Here is a 19,946-nt window from a genome sequence, read left to right as displayed (position 1 = left end):
TTGAGGTATGACCTCAGAGTGTCTGTTTGCACTCTTTTGGTCTTTTTGATGTAGGTGTTTAGGGCTATGAACTTTCCACTTACCATTGCCTTTGCTGGATCCCAGAGGTTTTGATAGATTGTGTCATTATTGTCCTTCATTTCAAATAATTTTTAAATTTCCATCTTGATTTAATTTTTGACCCAATGCTCATTCAGGGGCAAGTGATTTAATTTTCATGTATTTGCATTGTTTTGAAGATGCCTTTTGGAGTCGATGTCCAGTTTTATTCCACTGTGGTCCGAGAGACTGCTTGATATAATTTCAATTTTCTTAAATTTATTGAGGCTCATTTCATGGTCTATCATATAGTCTATCTTGGAGAGAGTTGCATGCACTGTTGAATAGAATGTATATTCTCCGGTTGTTGGATGAAATGTTCTGTATATATCTTTTAAGTCCATTTGTTCCTAGGTATAGTTAAATCCATTGTTTCTTTGTGGACTTTCTGTCTTGATGACCTGTCTAGTGCTGTCAGTGGAGTATTGAAGTCCCCTACTATTATTATGTTGCTGTGTATTTCATTTCTTAGGTCTATTAGTAATTGTTTTATAAATTTGGGAGCTCCAGTGTTAGGTGCATGTATGTTTAGGATTGTGATATTTTCCTGTTGGACAAGGCCTTTTACCATTTATATAATGTCCCTTATTGTTTCTTTTAATTGTTGTTGGTTTAAAGTTTGTTTTGTCTGATATAAGAATAGCTACCCCTGCTCGCTTTTGCTGTCCATTTGCATGAAATGCCTTTTTTCCACCCCTTTACTTTAAGTTTATGTGAGTCCTTATGTGTAAGTTGAGTCTCCTGAAGGCAGCAGATAGTTGGTTGGTGAGTTCTTATCCATTCTGCAGTTCTGTATCTTTTAAGTGGAGCATTATTTACATTCAACGTTAGTATTGAAATGTGAGGTAGTGTTGCATTTATCATGTTCTTTGTTGCCTGTGTACTTTTTTGTGTGTGTGTTTTGTTTTTGCTTTTTAACTTGTATTTTTGTTTTATAGGTCCTGTGTAATTTATGCTTTAAAGAGGTTCTGTTTTGATGTGTTTCCAGGATTTGTTTCAAGATTTAGAGCTCCTTTTAGCAGTTCTTGCAGTGGTGGCTTGGTAATGGCAAATTCTCTCAGCATTTGTTTGTCTGAAAAAGACTGTATCTTTCCTTCATATATGATGCTTAGCTTCACTTGATACAAAATTCTTGGCTGATAAGTGCTTTGTTTGAGGAGGCTAAAGATAGGACCCCAGACCCTTCTAGCTTTGTAGAGTTTCTGCTGAGATATCTGCTGTTAATCTGATAGGTTGTCCTTTATAGGTTACCTGATGCATCTGCCTCACAGATCTTAAGATTCTTTCCTTCGTCTTAACTTTGGATAAACTGATGACTTGCAATGAATTTCCTGAGTGTTCTTTGCGCTTCTTGTGTTTGGATTTCTGGGTCTCTAGCAAGGCCAAGAAGATTTTCCTTGATTATTCCCCCAAATATATTTTCCAAGCTTTTAGAATTCTCTTCTTCCTCAGGAACACTGATTATTCATTCTTAGTTTTGGTCATTTAACATAGTTCCAGACTTCTTGGGGCTTTGTGCATATTTTTCTTTTTTCTTTGTCTTTGTTGGATTGGGTTAATTTGAACACCTTGTCTTTGAGTTCTGAGTTTCTTTCTTCTACTTGGTTCGATTCTACTGCTGAGACTTTCCTGAGCATTTCACATTTCTAAAAGGGTGTCCAAAGTTTCCTGAATTTTTCATTGTTTTTTTCTTTAAGCTATCTATTTCCTTGAATATTTCTCCCTTCACTTCTTGTATCATTTTTTTTTTTTTATTTCCTTGCATTGGGCTTTGCCTTTCTCTGCTCCCTCCCTGACTAGCTTAATAACTAACCTCCTGAATTCTTTTTCAGGTAAATTAGGAATTTATTCTTGGTTTGGATCCATTGCTGTTGAACTAGTGTGATTTTTTGGGGGTGTTGAAGAGCCTTGTTTTGTCATATTATCAGGATTGGTTTTCTGGTTTCTTCTCCTTTGGGTAGCCTCTGTCAGAGGCAAGGTCTAGGGTGGAAGGCTGTCTTCCAGATTCTTTTGTCTCATGGGGTGTTCCCTTGATGTAGTACTCTCCCCCTTTTCCTATGTATGTGGCTTCCTACAAGCCGAACTTCAGTGACTGTTATGTCTCTTCTGGGTCTAGGCACCCAGCAAGTCTACCCAGCTCCGGGCTGGTACTGGGGGGGGTTGTCTGCACAGAGTGCTGTGATGTGAACTGTCTATGGGTCTCTCAGCCATGGATACTAGTGCCTTTTCTGGTGGAGGTTGGGGGGCAGGTGTGCAATGGACTCCGTGAGGGTCCTTAGCACACTAGGTCAGTAGAGTTATGTACCTATGAGGATTATGGATGCCTCTGCTGAGTCATGCAGGTTGTCAGGTAAGTGGTGGTAAGCCGGCAGTCACAGGCCTCACCCAGCTCCCATGCAAACCGAAGGGGTGGTCTCACTCTCACTGTGTCCTCTGCCATCAGCCTCAGTCTGTTTCCAGGTGGAGGGCTATATGGCTTGAAAACCTGCCCCAGGCTATCTACCTCCCAGCTGCGAAAGAAAAGGGCTTAGTTCCTTCTCAGCCTGTGAGTCTGCACACCAGATTTGCCCTGCCCTGAGTTCTGGCCAGGAGGCTTCTCACCCTATTCAAATTGTTACAAAATTCAGCTAGAGATTTCCTTCTCCCTGTGGAGTTTTAGCCCCTGCTCCTCTGTCTACCCTCCCGATGGATCCCTGTGGTACCAGGCAGGAATGGGCTGCTTGGGGACCCCGTGAGCTCCCAGGGCGTTACTGCTGCTTTCTCTACCCCTGTATTTCACTTGGCTAACTTGACTCAGCTCCAGGTAAAGTCAGAAACTTCTCCCACAAACAGACTTTCAGCTTCTCCAGTGGGGGTATGTGTTCAGGAGAAGAGGGTCTCCCTTTCTCACTTCCACAGTTGGGGCACTTACAGTTTTAGGGGGTTCTCTTGGGTCCTGCAGGAGTAGTCCGCTTCCTTCAGAGGGTCTGTGAGTCCTCTCGGGATTGCTGGTTTGTTCTTGTAGTCGATCTGGAGCTAAAATTCATAATGCGAGCCCCCACACACTGCTCTGTCCGGAGCTGCAATCTAGTCCTGCCTCCCATCTGCCATGATGATTGCTATCTCCAGTCCTTCGTTCATGAGCACCTGGGTTGATTCCATGTCTTTGCTTTTGTGAATTGTGCACCAGTGAATATACGAGTGCATGTCTTTTTGGTAGAACAATTTGTTTTCCTTTGGGTATATTCCCAGTAATGGGAGTGCTGGGTCAAATAGTTGTTTTTTAAGTTCTTTGAGAAATCTCCAAACTGCCTTCTAAAGTAAGCCCTCTCGTTAAATAGCTAGGTTTGTGTTTGCTATTTAGTTTACATATTAAACCCCCTTCATATTTATTTACATGTAAATAGCTGATGAAATATTTCATTTAGAGAATAGAGTGAATAGGAGATGAGGAAGCAGAGATTACAAGTGGAGACAATTTGTGCACGTCTAAAATTAGTAATACATTGGTTTTAAATGTTTTTTATTTCTTATGAAAATAAATGTTGGCGGGCGCAATGGCTCATGCCTGTAATCCCAGCACGTGGGGAGGCCAAGGTGGGCAGATTGCCTGATGTCGGGAGTTCGAGACCAGCCTGGCCAACATGGCGAAACTCCGTCTCTACTAAAAATACAAAAATTAGCCGGGTGTGGTGGCAGGTGCCTGTAATCTCAGCTACTCAGGAAGCTGAGGCAGAGAGAATCACTTGAACCTGAGAGGCGGAGCTTGCCGTGAGCCAAGATTGCACTCCAGTCTCGGCAACAGAGCGTCTCAAAAAAAAAAAAAAAAAAAAAGGGAGACAGAGAGAGAAGAAATGTTATGCATATATTCCTGAAACCTACTTATCCCATTCAACAACATATTTTTATATTTCAATGTTAAGAAATACAAATCTATATCACAACTTTAATGACTACATAGAATTCTATATTCGAGGACATTTCATGATTTATTTAAATTGATTCTAAAATTTTAAGCAATAAATAATGCTATGTTAAACACTTTTGTACAGTCATATTTAAACAAGTATGTGATTCTATTTTTTCAAGCATATAATCAAACCTGGAATAGCTGAATCATTGGGTATGACATATTTTAGGCTTTTGGTACAAATTGACATTTATTTATAAAAGGACAGTTTTCATAAGAAGAAAAAAATACAAAACAAGATGTTCAGTACTTCACATATTTTAGCATTTAACAGCTTGAAACAACACATCTCCTTGCTGTTCTTCTAAATGTTAAGATCACATTTCAAACACACTCATCTAATTAGGCTTGGCCATCACTCTGTTGTAAGTGGCTACCCACATAATTATTAGATTATTAATAAAAGCAAGCACAAATAAGATAAAGGGAATAGTCTTCAAGGTTAACTGAATATTTGAAATGTCAATGCAATGTCAAGATTTGCTGCATGGTTTGGACATAGTCAATGAAAAGTATCTTTCTATACTTTTGAAATCCCTATTACCCTCGCATCCAGTACTTTTATTTTTTAAAATTTATTTTTATTATTTATTTTTGGGATGGCGTCTGACTGTCTCACCCAGGCTGGAGAGCAGTGGTATGATCTTGGATCACTGCAACCTCTGTCTCCTGGGTTCAAGTGATTCTCCTGCCTCAGCCTCCCAAGTGGCTGAGACTACAGGTGTGCACCACCATGACTGGCTAATTTTGTATATTTAGTAGAGATGGGGTTTCACCATGTTGGCCAGGCTGGTCTTGAACTCCTGACCTCAGGTGATCCACCCACCTTGACCTTCCCAAGTCCTGGAATTACAGGCATGAGCCACTGCGCCCGGCCCCAGTTACTTTTAAAACCTTATTCAAGTACATGTTGCAAATGGATCCAGCTTCTAGGGTGGTTCATAAATTGTAATTTCAAGTTTTAGTTCAATAAGTGAAGCATAATGACTTATTCCATTTTTCCAAAGTAAATGGTACCAACCAGAACTATGCTTGGGAGGAAGAACATGGAAGGGATGTCAGGAAATCCTGAACTTCCTTCCACCTCTTCCAAATTAACTCATGTGTCTCCTGTTTTATAAATGCCTTTGGGAGGAGATACTACCGTCGTCCTGCAATAAAGATGAAGCTTGAATTCACTATATATCAGCAAGTGCATATTTAAGATCAAAGTGTTTCCTGAAGTTGTGACAGTGAGAAGAGAGAGTTGGCTGAGTGCTACAAGTATCACAGGGTTGACGAGGATGGCAGCCCCACCTGGAAGGGCTTTACAAGCGCTGAGATTCTGGAGGCAGTCTCTGGAGAATTCATAACTCTCGAGGCAACTGCATTAGTCATCAATGTAATCAGCCTTATTCTTTCTTCTGAGGCAGGAAAGGGGTGCTGATGAGGCAAGATTCCGAACATTCGTGGATTCCTGGCCACATACTAGTGCTGTAAGACCTCCTTTTAACTGAATTTGGCCACATGCCTTTGGGCACCAGAAATTCATATCTTAATACATGTCGTTGTTGGAGTCAATACATGTTTAAACTGATATACTATATCAGTTATATTTATATCAATTCTCCCTTATTGATCCTAGAATAATTTAAAAGAAAATGAAAAGACTAGACATAATTATGAGCCACACAAGACAGTAGATACACAATTAAGTAATAAATGTTTTACAAACTTAAGTAATATACAGACCCCTCTTTCAAAGGAAAACAATTTTCTCATGGGCTACTTAATGTTTACTTAAAATATTTTAATTGTAATGTTAAAATGTATAAACATAAACTTGGTATGCATGCCTTATGCTTATACAGCTTACAAACAAAAATATACTTACAAATTAAATATAAACAAGGCTACAGAGCCAAATAAGCTTAAAGTTAACAACATTTATTTAATGTGACACTTGATGTTGTTTTGCTAATATTAAGGCCCTCCTTGCTGTGTGTATACAGCATGACATAGATTCTTTGGAATTTAGTGATCCATCTTATCATCTTGACTGCCCATTGGGAAAGACGCTCAATCTCTATCCATGTGGATTTTCTTGGAACTCCTGTAAGCTCCAAGGGTAAGTTAGGGTGTGCCTGGGTGTGCCTAATTAGGTACTGTTGCCCCAAAATCTGTACTCAGATTTGTACTAAATAAGCACAATTACCCAGGGTCAGGATAAGATTTATTACATTTTTTAAGTTTTAAAAGTAAAAATAAGATTATAGGCACTGCCCATGGCCTCTTTGGGCCCTTCTTCTATTTTTCCACATTTCTGGAAATTCTTTTTAAGTGCCTTCTAGAATTCTGTACCAGTCAGCAAAAATATTTATACCAAAGTTTGAGACAGGCAATTTTCTTTCAGTTCGAAGTAGTTGTTTCTACCTTGCTTGTATGGGGAGGGGTTTCTAATACGCACCCAATCATAATAGTCCCTGGGCTTTGTCTCCTGTTCTGCTTGCCTACCAAGGCCATGAAAACCTAAATTCTCCTTTACCTAGTTTGACAAATGCCCTCAGCTGAAATCCAGTTTTAGTCCTCAGCTTGCTTTCTGAAAGACGGTCATGCCATGCTTCTGGAAATGGAAATTCCAAATCTTACCTTTGTAATTACATGCTGTACCCCCATCCCCAATGCCTGATGCAAGCATTTCAGTGATGCTGTTCTTTCTCCTCCAAGGCCAGATGAGTTTCTAGTTGCACAGTAACAGTAATATGGAAGAGTAGACCTACCCAGTGAAAATTCACAAAGACAACTTGGCTTCTGCTTTCCAAACACAAAAGCATAATAAAAACACAAATGATAAAAATGTTAGAAACCCAAATATAGACTGTCACATAGCTGGGCATAAGGACATAAGAGACCAATTGTATGATTGTAACATAGATACTTCTTAGTTTTTTTTTTTTTTTAAGTTCAGAGGCACATGTGCAGTTTGTTACATAGGTAAATTTGCCATGGGGGTTTGTTGTACAGATTATTTGATCATCCAGATATTAAGCCTAGTACTCATTAGTTGTTTTTCCTGATCCTCTCCCTCCTCCCACCCTTCATTAGGCCCTGGCTTGTGTTGTTCCTCTCTCTGTGTCCATGTGTTCTCATCATTTAGCTCCTACTTATAAGTGGAAACGTGCCGTTTTCTGTTCCTGTGTTAGTTTGCTAAGGATAATGGCCTCCAGCTGCATCCATGTCCCTGCAAATGACATGATGTCATTCTTTTTTATAGCTGCATGGTGTCTCTCAGCTTTTTATTTTTTTTTTTTCCGAGACAGAGTTTCACTCTTTTTGCCCAGGCTGGAGTGCAATGGTGCGACCTCGACTCACTGCAACCTCTGCCTCCCGGGTTCAAGTGATTCTCCTGCCTCAGCCTCCCGAGTAGCTGGAATTACAGGCGACCACTACCATGCCTGGCTAATTTTGTATTTTCAGTAGGGACGGGGTTTCACCATGTTGGCCAGGCTGTTCTTGAACTCCTGACGTCAGGTGATCCGCCCACCTTGGCCTCCCAAAGTGCTAGGATTACAGGCATGAGCCACCATGCCCGGCCTTCTCTCAGCTTTTTAAGAGAACATTAAACTAAATGGGGCTCCTCTGACAATTTGTGACTACCAATTAGCTCTCATGTTTCCACAGACTGTTAGGACACCTTGTCCTCACTCTTTAAAAAAGAGAGACCTGGCTCTAGCTCCCCTGAGCAAGCCACCTCCCTGGTCTCCAGAAATTACAAAGAGGGCTGAGCATGATGTAGTATAGTGGGCCAGGTGATCTGGGAAGAAGGAGGCAGGGGTATGGAAATGAAGGAGAAAGGTGTGGCGGGGGTGAATGGTAGGAGAAGGGAAAGCTGAGGACAAGAGGAGGGGGCTCGTTTTTGTAGGACACTCTCAGGTGGACATGGACATCATTACCTAGAGCAGTGTTCCTTAAATGTGCCCAGATAGGAAGCATAATTACAAAAGTAAGAACTTGCATTTTCAGAGAGCTTACCCCTGGAAATTCTGAGTCAGCAAGTCTAGAGCAAGGGCTATGGTATCTAAATGTTTCTGTTTAACAAGTGATATCATGCTAAGTAAAATACAACTTGTTTAAAATAAAGGAGTTCCTGAATTATGTCTGGCATACAACCCAATCCAGATTTCATGGAATATTGGAATGCATGGAGATATAACAATCTTAGAACAAAACATTTGTAAGGAGTGTATAAAAAAACAATAAACAAAAATCCCAAATATCTTAATTTTGTCCATTTTGAGAGCATTAAGCCTACCCTCAGTAGTTGTCCAAATTTCTAAGAGTTAAGGTGAAGAGAGGACATGACTGATGCGCAGTACTCTGCAACCAAAGCTTTAGAGCGGGAACTGAGTAAGGAGGCGTGTCGCCTTATGCCACCTTGTGGCAGAATTGGGTAGTTAATGAAGACCAGCTGGAAGTCAAATGACTTGGGTCCTTCAACAAATACTCATTAAGTTATTTGAAAAAAAAAATCACTTAAAATCTGAGTCTGTTTTCTTCTTTTAAAAAAGATTACTATTTGCTTAAATTATGTTTTTGATACAAGCAATGAGACTTTAAAAGTGAAATAAAATATTAAGTATTATTTTTATCACTGCTAATGCTGTTTTCCCATTTATAAGTGAGGGAAAAACTTATTTTTCCAGGGATATTCCTTTTTCTCTTGATTAAGATGGTGAACAGAAGGTGGCTGGTCAGAAATGAATGGGGAATGTGTTCAATGAGAGAGATCTCTGCTATCCTCCTCTTCATCTATTCTATTTTCCCAATTCGCTAGAGTGAGACAGGCTACTGTGAAGATGTCAGATGGCTGACTGAGGCACTCAGAAAAGACAGATCTCACCAGTAGCTGCAGAATATGGTTACCTACTATGATGGTTAATTTTATGTGTCAACTTCGCTGGGCCACTGTGCCCAAATAGTTGGTGAAACATTATTCTGGATCATTCTGTGAAGGTGTTTTTTTTTTTTTTTTTTTGGATGAGATTTATATTTAAATTGGTAGACTAAAGCAGATTACCCTCCAAAATGTAGGTAGGCCTCATCCAATCAGTTGAGAGCCTTAATAGAACAAAGACTAACCTCCCCTGAGCAAGAACGAATTCTGCCAGCAGACTGCCTTTAGACTTAAACTGCAAATCTTTCCTGGGGCTCCAGGTTGCAAACCTGCCTTGTATTTTGGTTTATCCAGCCACCACAATCTTGTGAGTCAATTCCTTATAATGTCTCTCTCTCTCTTTCTCAAATCTCTTTCTACACACACAGACACACAGACACGCACACACACACACACACACAAACACACACACAGAGTTGATTTTATTTTCTAGAGAGCTGTGACACCTGTGAAGGTGTTAGATAATTGAAACTTTTGAGAAAGACATATATCCCAGTTGCTAAAGAATATGGTTACCTACATGGTGAGAATTGAAAGGTACTAGAAGAGTCTGCTCTCTTCGTAGAATCTTCTCTAACACTTTTAAGTGTGGGTTGAAGTTAGGGGTGACCTAACTCAGTTGATGTGGCTCCATTTCCCTGAGATTCTCTTGGTTCTGCTCACCCCTATGTGGTCGCTCCATTCTCAAGAATGGTCGCAGGAAGCCTCCAACAGTTTCAGCCTCACACAAAAAATCTGGAAGATAAAAAACTGCTTCAATTCTAGTATTCAAAGAAATTCACCCTGATTAAACTGTCAATTGCTGACTAGGACTTTGGCTTGGGAAATGGAACTTAGTATTTAAGACAATCCTTGGAGATTGGGGTGAAATCAATTTTCCCTAAGACTTATGGAATCAAAGTGCTATATGGATACATGAAAAAAATCCTGGTTCTGCTAAGGTGAGGGAAGGGGAATAGATGCTGGGTAGATCATCAACAATGTCCACCAGACACTTACCTAGTACCAGCAATTGATTTATCACAATATAACACACAAGTGATGATACTCAAATTAAACTATACTAGTGCTAAGGAACCAGTAAAGAATAGTGGGGATTATGGTAAACAAGAATAACATGATCTATTAATAAAAGAGAGCCACGCCAAGCACGGCGGCTCATTGCCAGTAGCGGTGGCTCAGGCCTGTAATCTCAGGACTTTGGGAGGCTGAGGTGGGTGGATTGCCCAAGGTCAGGAGTTTGAGATCAGCCTGGCCAACATGGTGAAATCCCATCTCTACTAAAAATACAAAAATTAGCCAGGTGTGGTGGCGTGTGCCTGTGATCCCAGCCACTTGGGAGGCTGAGGCATGGGAATTGCTTGAACCTGTGAGGTGGAGTTTGCAGTGAGCCGAGATCATGCCACTGCACTCCAGCCTGGGCGACAGAGTAAGACTCTGTCTCGAAAAAAAGAAAAAAGAAAAAAAAAAAAGAAGAAGCCACTACTCTGCTGTAAGCAACGTGACCATGCAAAAATATAACCCTTCTGTTGCAAGATCATCATTTTTTAGAGAAACTGATAATTTGGATTTTTATGTAAAATAGCCATATTTTAAATGTTGGCAACTAAGTTCACTTTTGTTCTTGTTTTTAACCACGCAGGACAGCCAATACTGTCTAAAATAAACAAAGCATAACTGTTGGCTAAATGCAGTCTGTGAACCTCTAGTTTACAAGCTCTGGACTAGAAAAACCATTACTTGCCATTCAGTAGTTCTATGAATGAAAGGCTTGCTAAGAGTAGAGGAATCAAAGATGAGAGAATGAGTGTCATTGTCTCATACAATGCTTTTTGGCAGGTGTGTCCCCACTCACATGCTCTCAGGCTCCCACTTCACAAAATGAAATGTGAAGTCCATTTGGGGCCAGTTAATTCTTTCCAAGATAGTCAAGGTGTTCTACTGCCAGGCACCAGCAACACTTGTTTTCCTGGTGTTGACCATCTTACTTCATTTACAGGTAAGCCCTAGCAGGTACAGGGACAAAAGTCTTCACACTAACAGAAATCCAGTGTAGATTAGGTTCTTTTTTTCCCAAGGTGCCTAAATTCTATTTTTTAAAAAAGATATAGCGATCATTCTTCCATTTCTAGACCCTTAGCTAACGTCATTGGGTAGTTTATCATAGTTCTGCGAGACATACAGCTTTTCACTAATAGGTTAGATTATTACCGTCCTATCATTGAAACGCATTTAATTTAACTGAATGGAAAATAGCAGTTTGTCATAAACTTAAAAAAATCAATGCTTAATTAGCTTTAGGTAGACTAGTACTGAGATCAGAGACTAATTGGCGTTTATCCTTTCCCGGGACAATTTCTTGTTCCCAAAAAAGCACAAGAGCAGTAGTTGTCAATCCTGTTTACGCGTGAGAATCTAGCTGATGGAAATGCGGGGTTTGGGGGGGAGGAGATGAGGGGAACACTTTTTTAAAAAAGCTTTTGTCCAGGCCAAGTGATTCTAACGTGTAGACAGGGCACAATACCATTGCCTGTGCGGGGGAAAAAATCCCCAACATCTGAAATTCCTCAAATCCCTCAGATTCTCTCCAGAACTCTTCATTTCAGCACGAAGGGGCACCAAGGAACAATTTTCTGAGGTGTCTGAGGCTAGTCATTTCCCCGGAGATTGAGGGGACCATCAGCCAATCGGCCGTCTGAACGAGTGATGGTAACCCCAATGACGAGCAACAGAATGAGGAACTTTATCCCCGCAGAAAAACCAGATCGCAGTAGCAAAGGTCAACAAGTCAACAAAAGCCAAGGGCTCTCCGTCGGGCATCAGCGAGGCCCGGGTACTCTTGGAGGTCGTACCCAGGAGAGGGTCCCGCGTTTGCCCACAGTTGCTAGAGAGGCGGCGCTTGCTCCAGCTTCTCGTGCCCTCTCCTTACGTCACTTCCGCCCGGCGGGGTCTCATAGTCCTATGGGCTGGGTTGAAGCGACTTCCTTTTTTCTTTCCCTTTTTCCTCTCCGTGGCCCCGCCTCCCGGAAGTTCTGCCCCGTCGCCGCCGCGGGTCAGAGGTGAGAGCTGGAATCGCTGCACAGGCCTTGGTGAGTAACTGCTGTGAGTTCTGTTCCTGCGCGGCGCCAGTTCAAAGAACTTAGGTTAGATGACGCTTAGGGCCCAACAGGACTGTGCCGGGCCTCAGGAGTCTCCACCCTCTCCAGTTCTGGGGCCGTCAGTCTCCTGGGCCTGCAATCATCCCCGCTGAGGCTGAGGTCTTTGGCTTTTCGCGAGTTGGACTGCAGCCTTGTTCTGCTTCTGTGTCTTCTCTCTCCAGGCGAGGTCCTACTCAGGTTGTTGCCAGCGATAGTCCTCTCCTGGAGCTTGAATTGGAAGCAGAGTAGTCTTGTTAGTCTCGGTGATGGCTGGGTTGTTTCCTGAAGTAGCCAAAGTGCGTTAGTATCCATTCCGCATCCTTTGAGCACCCTGGAAGGTAGGCAGGGCAGACGAAAAATATATTCGTTAATATTGTGCAGTTGAGGAAACCGAAGCTCTTGGCGAATTCACTGTTTCAAAGCAACACGGCCTCTAAGAGGCAGAACTGGGAACTAACGTAGGGTTGCAGAAAACAGTGGAGAGAGGGTTTGGAAATAGGGAAAACACTGCAAACGTTAAAGAAAAGCTGGGGTTTCTGAGTGCTTACTTTGTGTTCGGCATTGTGCCAAATTCTTTCTATAATTATATCATCCATTTTATTTTATAATAAGCATACGAAGTACATACTGTGGTTATTTATTCTCGGGTTAGGAAACTGAGGCTCAGAGATGGTAACTGACGTCTAGTATTAATGACTTTAGTAAGCATTTCACAGATCTCTTTCAGCTCTGTGATTCTTTCAACACTGTAGTATTAACTTCTGGCATAATCAAACTGCCCTTTTCTGATTTTGGCATTACAGGAAGGGAGATTCCAGAACTTTATTTTTGGTCTCTTCACCCTTTGCCCATTGTCTCATTTCTTATCACCATCCTATTTAGAAATTTATAGTCATGTAAATTTAGCCTTGACTTTTTTTTTTTTTTTTTGAGACGGAGTCCCTCTCTGTCGCCCAGGCTGGAGTGCAGTGGCGCAATCTCAATCTCGGCTCACTGCAAGCTCCGCCTCCTGGGTTCACGCCATTCTCCTGCCTCAGCCTCCCAAGTAGCTGGGACTACAGGCGCCCGCCACCACGCCTGGCTAATTTTTTGTATTTTTTAGTAGAGACAGGGTTTCACCGTGTTAGGCAGGATGATCTCGATCTCCTGACCTCGTGATCCGCCCGCCTCGGCCTCCCAAAGTGCTGGGATTACAGGCATGAGCCACTGCGCCCAGCCCGCCTTGACTTTTACTCTACAATTTAATTGTTTTTTTTTCCTCAAAGAGGAATATGGAGATGGTTGTGGAATTAATGGATCCAGGTTAAAGCGTTGGCCAGAAAAATTGCTAGTTTTTACTCTATTGTTTTACTCTATTGTTGCTTTGCTTACATATGTCAGTTTCTGCCTTTTTTTCTATCAGGAAAACCGCTGTCATCTTCTGCCAAAATGTCAGGAATTGGAAATAAAAGAGCAGCTGGAGAACCTGGCACCTCCATGCCTCCTGAGAAGAAGGCAGCTGTTGAAGATTCAGGGACCACAGTGGAAACAATTAAGCTAGGAGGTGTCTCTTCAACGGTATGAGGAAACAGTGCCATGAAAGTGTGCTTTTCTTCTGTCAGTTGCAACTTGAAACTAAAAATTCATGGAAGCTTTCTGGAGTATGGGGAAGCTATTTGAAAAGAAGAGGGAAATAAAACAGGCTGAAAGTAGGTAAAATGATGTGGTAGTCAGTTCTGGAGGAGAGATAGATTGACAGTTGTTCTTTGTTTTCAAGGTATACTTATATTCTTTCGAGAATCTGGGAATGTGGTGCCTGATACAACATTAACTATAGGTATTTAGCAGTGGGAAGAATACATTTATTTTTCATTCACTGAAAAAGTCAGTACCAGATTCTAAGAGACAGTTTAGCGATCATTGAGAGTATGGTGAAGAGTGGGAGTCTGAGACCAGACTGCCTGGGGTTGACTCTGAGCTGTACCACTTCCTAGCTGGCTGACCTTGTGTTATCTTTCCTTTGCTTGTTTTCTTGTCTGTAAAATGTAATTAGAGTACCTGCTACATTAGATTTTTATGCATATAAAATGAGAGTCCCTGTTAAGGGCTAACACTTTGCATTTAATATAGTAAATAGTCAATAAATGTGAGCTAGTATTGGGCTAGATAATATAATGGTGCATAACATAGATATATAATGTGAGACATATAGTAAATAGTCGATAAATGTGAGCTAGTATTGGGCTAGATAATATAATGGTGCATAACATAGATACTATCCTTGCTCTTATGGAGCTGAGAAAATGAGTATTATATACCAAAATCTCATAGTAATGTTATATATCTGTTAGACATCAGAAGTTTACAGGTTTTGATCTACATCAAGATTTTGCTTTTTTGAAAATCAGACATGGGGATGTGATGTTAAAATGCTTTACATTTGTATGGCTTGCAAAACCACATCTATTACTTATTTGATTTCGAGGCCAAGGTTTATTTTAGAGAGGCTGATTATTTTTTTTTTTGAGTCAGAATAATAGGAACATTCATAGTGAGTTGTTGATGAAGTGTCATTTCTGAGGCTGCCTGGGGTTCTGGTACTAATATTGCTGGCAGGAAGTGATTTTTGTCTTAGCACTGCCTTACATCATGCATTCCAAAGGCATTTATTCACTCAATATATAAATATTTGTTGAGTATTTGTTATTTGCCAGACACTGTGCTTTACACTGAAGACAGCCCCTAGACTTTAATTTGTAGGGTAGCACTGACAAGGGAATAGACTGTTTAGAGTGGGATATGTGCTGTTCACAGGGATAAGCACATACTTATGGGAAGCACATAGCACACACCCCAGTGTGGACTTTATCCAGAGGCAATGAAGAGTTATTGGATAGTCTTAAGTAGGGGACTAACACGCTCTGACTTGTGTTTGGAGACTATAGAAGAGCAAGGGTTATAAACAAGAGTCCAGTTAGCAGACTTTTTTCTTCTCTCCTTCTTACTCTCTTTGGCTATAACTGCATCTCTCCAAAGGTGGGGATCTGAGGCATGTATCCACTGATCCCCACTCCAATTGATTGAAGGTTGCCATTGAAAGCAGTACCTCCTGTGCATTTTGAGATTGCTGTTATGAGCCAGCTGTGATTGGGGACAGAAAAACTGAGTCTCCAAAGTGTGTTTGAAGTGGGAACAATGGCAGTGTAAATGGAGCTGTCCACTACAACTGTGCTGAAATCTGGCAGGCTGACAGGACTTAGCACAGATTTTTTGCTATAGGAGGCCTTTGCAGTAATCTTAATGAGAAATTGTGGTGGCTTGGACCACTGTGGAGGTAGCATTGATAAGATCTGCTGATGGATTGGATAACTCACGTGAAAGATAGGAGGGAGGATCATCCCAGGATTTTGAAAGTAATGTAGTTTTTACTTACTGAGCTAGAGAAGTGTATGAGAGGAGCAGATTTTTGGGAGTCATGGAGGATGAATTGAGTTTGGTTTGGTTTGGGACATATAAGTTTGAGATATTTATTTGACCTCTGAATGGATAGGTAGTTAATAAGCTGGATGCTGGAGAGAGGTCTGAGCTAAACCTGTACATTTGGGAATTGTCATTTTGTAAGTTGTGTTTACATCTATGAGACTACAGACTCCTTTAAGGAATAAGCATAAAGAGGTCTGCTGGGGCACTACAATATTTTCATGTCAAGGAATGAGAAAGGACTAATCAAAGATACAAACAAAGAGGGACCAATGAGGTAAGAGGATAGTAAGAGAGAATGGGTTCCTAGAAGCTCAATGAAGAAAGTATTTCAAGAAGGAGCTGATTAGGTGCCGCTGATGTGGTCTCATTCAGGTTTCAGTTGGAACAAAGGGAGTAAAGGGAGGACAGAGGTGTTATATTTAATAATAGAGATTTCATTGGAGATACCAAAACACCTATGTTGGTGAAATAGTGGGGATGGCACCCAGTTTTCAGTGAGCTTAAGAGAATATGAGGGGAGAGGAATTAGAGAATATGAGGGGAGAGGAATTAGGAAAAAGAGAGTAGAGACAATGCTTTAAAGGAGTATCGCTGTAAAGTAGATGACTGTATAATGACTGATCATGGAATTTAAGTTCAGTAAAGAAGGAGGTGAGAGAAGTGAAAGGTATAGGACCAATGGATGGTAGATCCTGGAGAGATTAAAGAATTTTTGGAGTAAGGAAACTGGAGAGAGTGAGCTGGAGTAGTGGTAGTTGTGAAGAATGAGGTGTTTGAAATTGAGCTTATAGAGGACATGTAGGTACAAGTAAGACTAAATGTGGGAGTTGGTGGCTGAAGGAGGTAGAAGACAAGATCATTGGTGAAGAGGAGGTTAATGACTTGATGATTCAAGTATAGGAAAGGTTATCTGTATGGGTATTGAAATCATTAAGGATGATGACAGAAAAAGTATTGGAGAGTGATAATAAGCTAGGTGCTAAGTCTGAGAAATGTGAGGAAACGACGTGGGCATTTATAGATGAATTCAACAGAGCATGGCGGCAGGTGGTATAGGCTAATGGCATGAGCTGCAGAGGTAGGAGGTTTTAGGGAGGAAGGTGGGGTAATGGCCTGGAAGTGGCAATGGAAAATAAGGAGGATATTCATCCCTCTCTGGCTTCAAGGGGTGTGGAAGAGAAACAGCCACCACTGGAGAAGCCTGCAGGGAAACAATTTCTCATCCAAGTTTCAGTTAGAGCAAGAAGGGAAAGGCAATGTTCAGAGAAGAGTTTGAGGATATAGTTTACTAATAGTGTTAATAAACTGGTACAGTGGGAAAACTGTTGACTACTTTGGCGTATTAGGAATGTTTTAATTAAAATGGAAAAGAGAAAAATGAAACAAAAATGGGTGGTGTAATAAGCAATTGTTACTTTAAAATAGTGATTTCATTAATTCCTCAGAAAAGTAAGAATATTTTTCCACATGCTGGTTCTTTGCTTGTTATATCGCCGCATCCCACCTCCCACCAACCCCTCCCTGGCTTGTCCTAGGGAAGGAGCTGGAGAGAGAAAAATACTGAGAGGGATGTGAAATTACTAATGGAGTGAGGGTTTTGTAGAGACAGAACAGGATCCTGAGCACAAGCCGAGGTTTTAAGGATGTGTGCATAATTGTGTGAATGGGTCAAAGAGATAGGGAATTGAGGTGTTTTCCCATCTGATGGCTTCTATTTTCTCATTAAAATAGGAAGTAAAGCTATCTGTTTTGTATGATGTAAAAGGGGGCAGGGTTTGGTAGAGGTTGTTGTTGCCTTGATGGAGAATGGGAGATAGCTCCCTTGATAAAGAAAGATTTCTGGACAAATTACAAGATCTGTTTAGGTTCAGAATTCATTTTGTAAACGCATGGGTTTCTGTGGTTTGATGAACTTCTCTAGAAATCTCAGCATACTGGGTACAGGAATGGAATAGCCAGATATCTGGATTAATTCAGATTGGGGTTTGTTCACAGAGGTAGAATAAAAGGATTAAGGGCAGAGAACTAAGGAGGCTGTTAGGCAGGTGTTTGAAGGAATGTGCTATATAGTATATGATTAAGATATGGATGGTAGCAGATATAGAAGGAGACCGAAAGGAGAAAGAAAAGAATTCAACATTCTGGAGATATAGATGAGATAAAGGGATTGGTATATTGGGTTAAGGGCATGAGATACCTGGAAAGATGTGGTGTTATTCAGAGAATGGGAAGTTGGAATTTAAGATTTCATATGTGGTACAGTTCCAGATAATGACAAAAGTCTGAGATGTGTCTTTTGAAATGCATGGCTGAAGCACAGTGGAGGAGATAATCATTGGAGTGAAGAAACTGGAAAAACTGACAGCCTAGATGCTAGAGGATTAGATGGTCTGTTCACATGTATGGTGAAGTCACCAGATATATTGGCAGGAACTGGGATAGACAGGGATCCAGGTGCTGAAGTCTTTAATGAAGGAAGGATGGTGCTTAGGAGATAGATGACAGTGTTGATTGGAGTCGAGGGTGATCTAGCTGGGTGGTGGCCTTAAAGTAGCGTTACTTTGTACATGTTCATGTGACTAGAACAGCGAGATGGGTTGAGGTTCTGGTGTATTTGTGTATATTCTTTCCTCACACCATCATATATCTGTTGTTTATCTCTTCTGCTTCTACTTCTTAATTACTTGTAAGATTTTTAAAAAGTCAACAGCTTTATTCATAGAAAATAACTAATGAATAATTGTGACCTTATTGAGTTTAACGGCTCATTTTTCTAATTTCTTTGTGGAGACTAATATGATTGGTTTACTGGGCAGGAGGAGCTAGACATTCGAACACTGCAAACCAAAAATCGCAAGCTGGCAGAAATGTTGGATCAGCGGCAGGCCATTGAAGATGAACTTCGTGAGCACATTGAAAAACTGGAACGACGACAGGCCACTGATGATGCCTCCCTATTGATTGTCAACCGATACTGGAGTCAGGTAGCTAACTTGTTTATTTGCTCAGATTTTTATTTGACCACTTTAGTTCTCCTTACTGTTCTCTTCATTTCCAAAGTTGTGTCCTTTGTTTCTTCATAATTGTACCTACCCTTCTCCAGTTTGATGAAAACATCCGTATCATCCTTAAACGTTATGATCTGGAGCAGGGCTTGGGAGACCTACTCACAGAACGAAAAGCCCTTGTTGTGCCTGAACCAGAACCAGACTCTGATAGCAATCAGGAGCGTAAAGATGACCGAGAGAGAGGCAAGTATTCGTGATGGATTCTATCACTGCATGCTATCCGGGTTTTTGAAGTAGAGCTCTGCTTTGAGGCTTTCCATTTGAGGGAAAAAAAAATGGATTTTGTTATTTCCAGTTTATAATTTTGAGGGGCTTCTTTTTTTCCCCCTGTGTCCTCAGGGGAAGGGCAAGAGCCAGCTTTCTCTTTCCTTGCTACTTTGGCCAGCAGTTCCAGTGAAGAGATGGAGTCTCAGCTGCAGGAACGTGTGGAGTCTTCCCGCCGAGCTGTGTCCCAGATTGTGACTGTCTATGATAAATTGCAAGAAAAAGTGGAGCTCCTATCCCGGAAGCTAAACAGTGGAGGTGAGGCAAGAGCCTGGAGGCCGGGAGTAGTGGAGGAGGAATAGGAATTTATTTTTGCATGCTAATTTGTAGTTTGCAAGCTTACATATTTATTTTTATTTATTATTTATTTTTTAAGACGTAAAGTTTCACTGTGTCACCCAGGCTGGAGCACAATGGCACCATCATAGTCCATTGCATCCTTGAACTCAAGCAGTCTTTCTGCCTCAGCTTCCGAATAGCTAGGACTATAGGCACATACTACCACACCTGGCTAATATTTTAACCTTTTTGTAGAGAGGAAGTCTTGCTATGTTGCCCAGACTGGTCTCAAACTTGGCCTCAAGAGATCCTCCCTTCTGGCCTCCCAAACTGTTAGGATTACAGGCATGAGCCACTGTGCCTGGACTACATATTTTAATTAAATTTCTTAAAATTCTGACCTTCAGTGTTACTGGTAATGTCTTCATTATGGTATATTAATCTTTTATCAGTGCTTCTCATTTTGAGCCACATGACAATCCTTTAATAAGCTGAGTAAAGAGTTTATCAGCTCTATACTGATATACTCTATTAATGACAGTTTTGTAAATAGCACAATTAACTTTATTATTTAATAAACAGCTCTGATATCTGGATGTTTTTATTGTGTATGTAGGCTATTGATTTATAGTGATAATACTTTATTTTAAATAACAATTATATTATTTAAGAATTTATTAGTTACAGAATTTTGACTTGAAAAAGTTAATTTTTACTTAACTTTTTTATTTTTCATTATCTCTAATGTTTTTAAA

At 40.8% G+C, this 19,946-nt stretch overlaps 1 protein-coding gene and 1 long non-coding RNA gene across 6 annotated transcripts in view; one reads left to right on the top strand and one right to left on the bottom strand.

The window, feature by feature from the left end:
* Positions 1-4,048: 4,048 nt before the first annotated feature.
* On the bottom strand, positions 4,049-11,941 carry LOC129478311 (uncharacterized). Of its 3 annotated transcripts, none has more exons than XR_008656391.2 (4): positions 11,834-11,941; positions 9,502-9,716; positions 6,677-6,803; positions 4,049-5,668 (listed from the first exon to the last, which is right to left on the bottom strand). It is a non-coding gene; the product is annotated as an uncharacterized lncRNA (long non-coding RNA). The 3 variants fall into 3 exon arrangements; XR_010120206.1 differs by having other exon boundaries at positions 11,506-11,893; XR_010120207.1 differs by lacking the exon at positions 11,834-11,941 and adding an exon at positions 10,837-11,037.
* Positions 11,749-19,946, top strand: part of RNF20 (ring finger protein 20) — a 28,402-nt gene continuing 20,204 nt past the window's right edge. The window contains exons 1-6 of one of the 3 annotated variants that reach the window (XM_063636872.1): positions 12,050-12,124; positions 12,301-12,456; positions 13,521-13,675; positions 18,397-18,564; positions 18,684-18,831; positions 18,988-19,170. In XM_063636872.1, the coding sequence (XP_063492942.1) occupies positions 13,547-13,675; positions 18,397-18,564; positions 18,684-18,831; positions 18,988-19,170 (628 nt within the window). In that variant the 5' untranslated portion in view covers positions 12,050-12,124; positions 12,301-12,456; positions 13,521-13,546. Of the gene's footprint in view, positions 12,457-13,520; positions 13,676-18,396; positions 18,565-18,683; positions 18,832-18,987; positions 19,171-19,946 lie in introns of all 3 variants that reach the window. The other 2 variants (XM_055271639.2, XM_055271638.2) reach the window with 2 other exon arrangements.

The sequence above is a fragment of the Symphalangus syndactylus genome, chromosome 3, assembly GCF_028878055.3.
Source record: "Symphalangus syndactylus isolate Jambi chromosome 3, NHGRI_mSymSyn1-v2.1_pri, whole genome shotgun sequence".
NCBI lineage: Eukaryota > Metazoa > Chordata > Mammalia > Primates > Hylobatidae > Symphalangus > Symphalangus syndactylus.
This window is presented reverse-complemented; position numbering and strand designations above follow the sequence as displayed.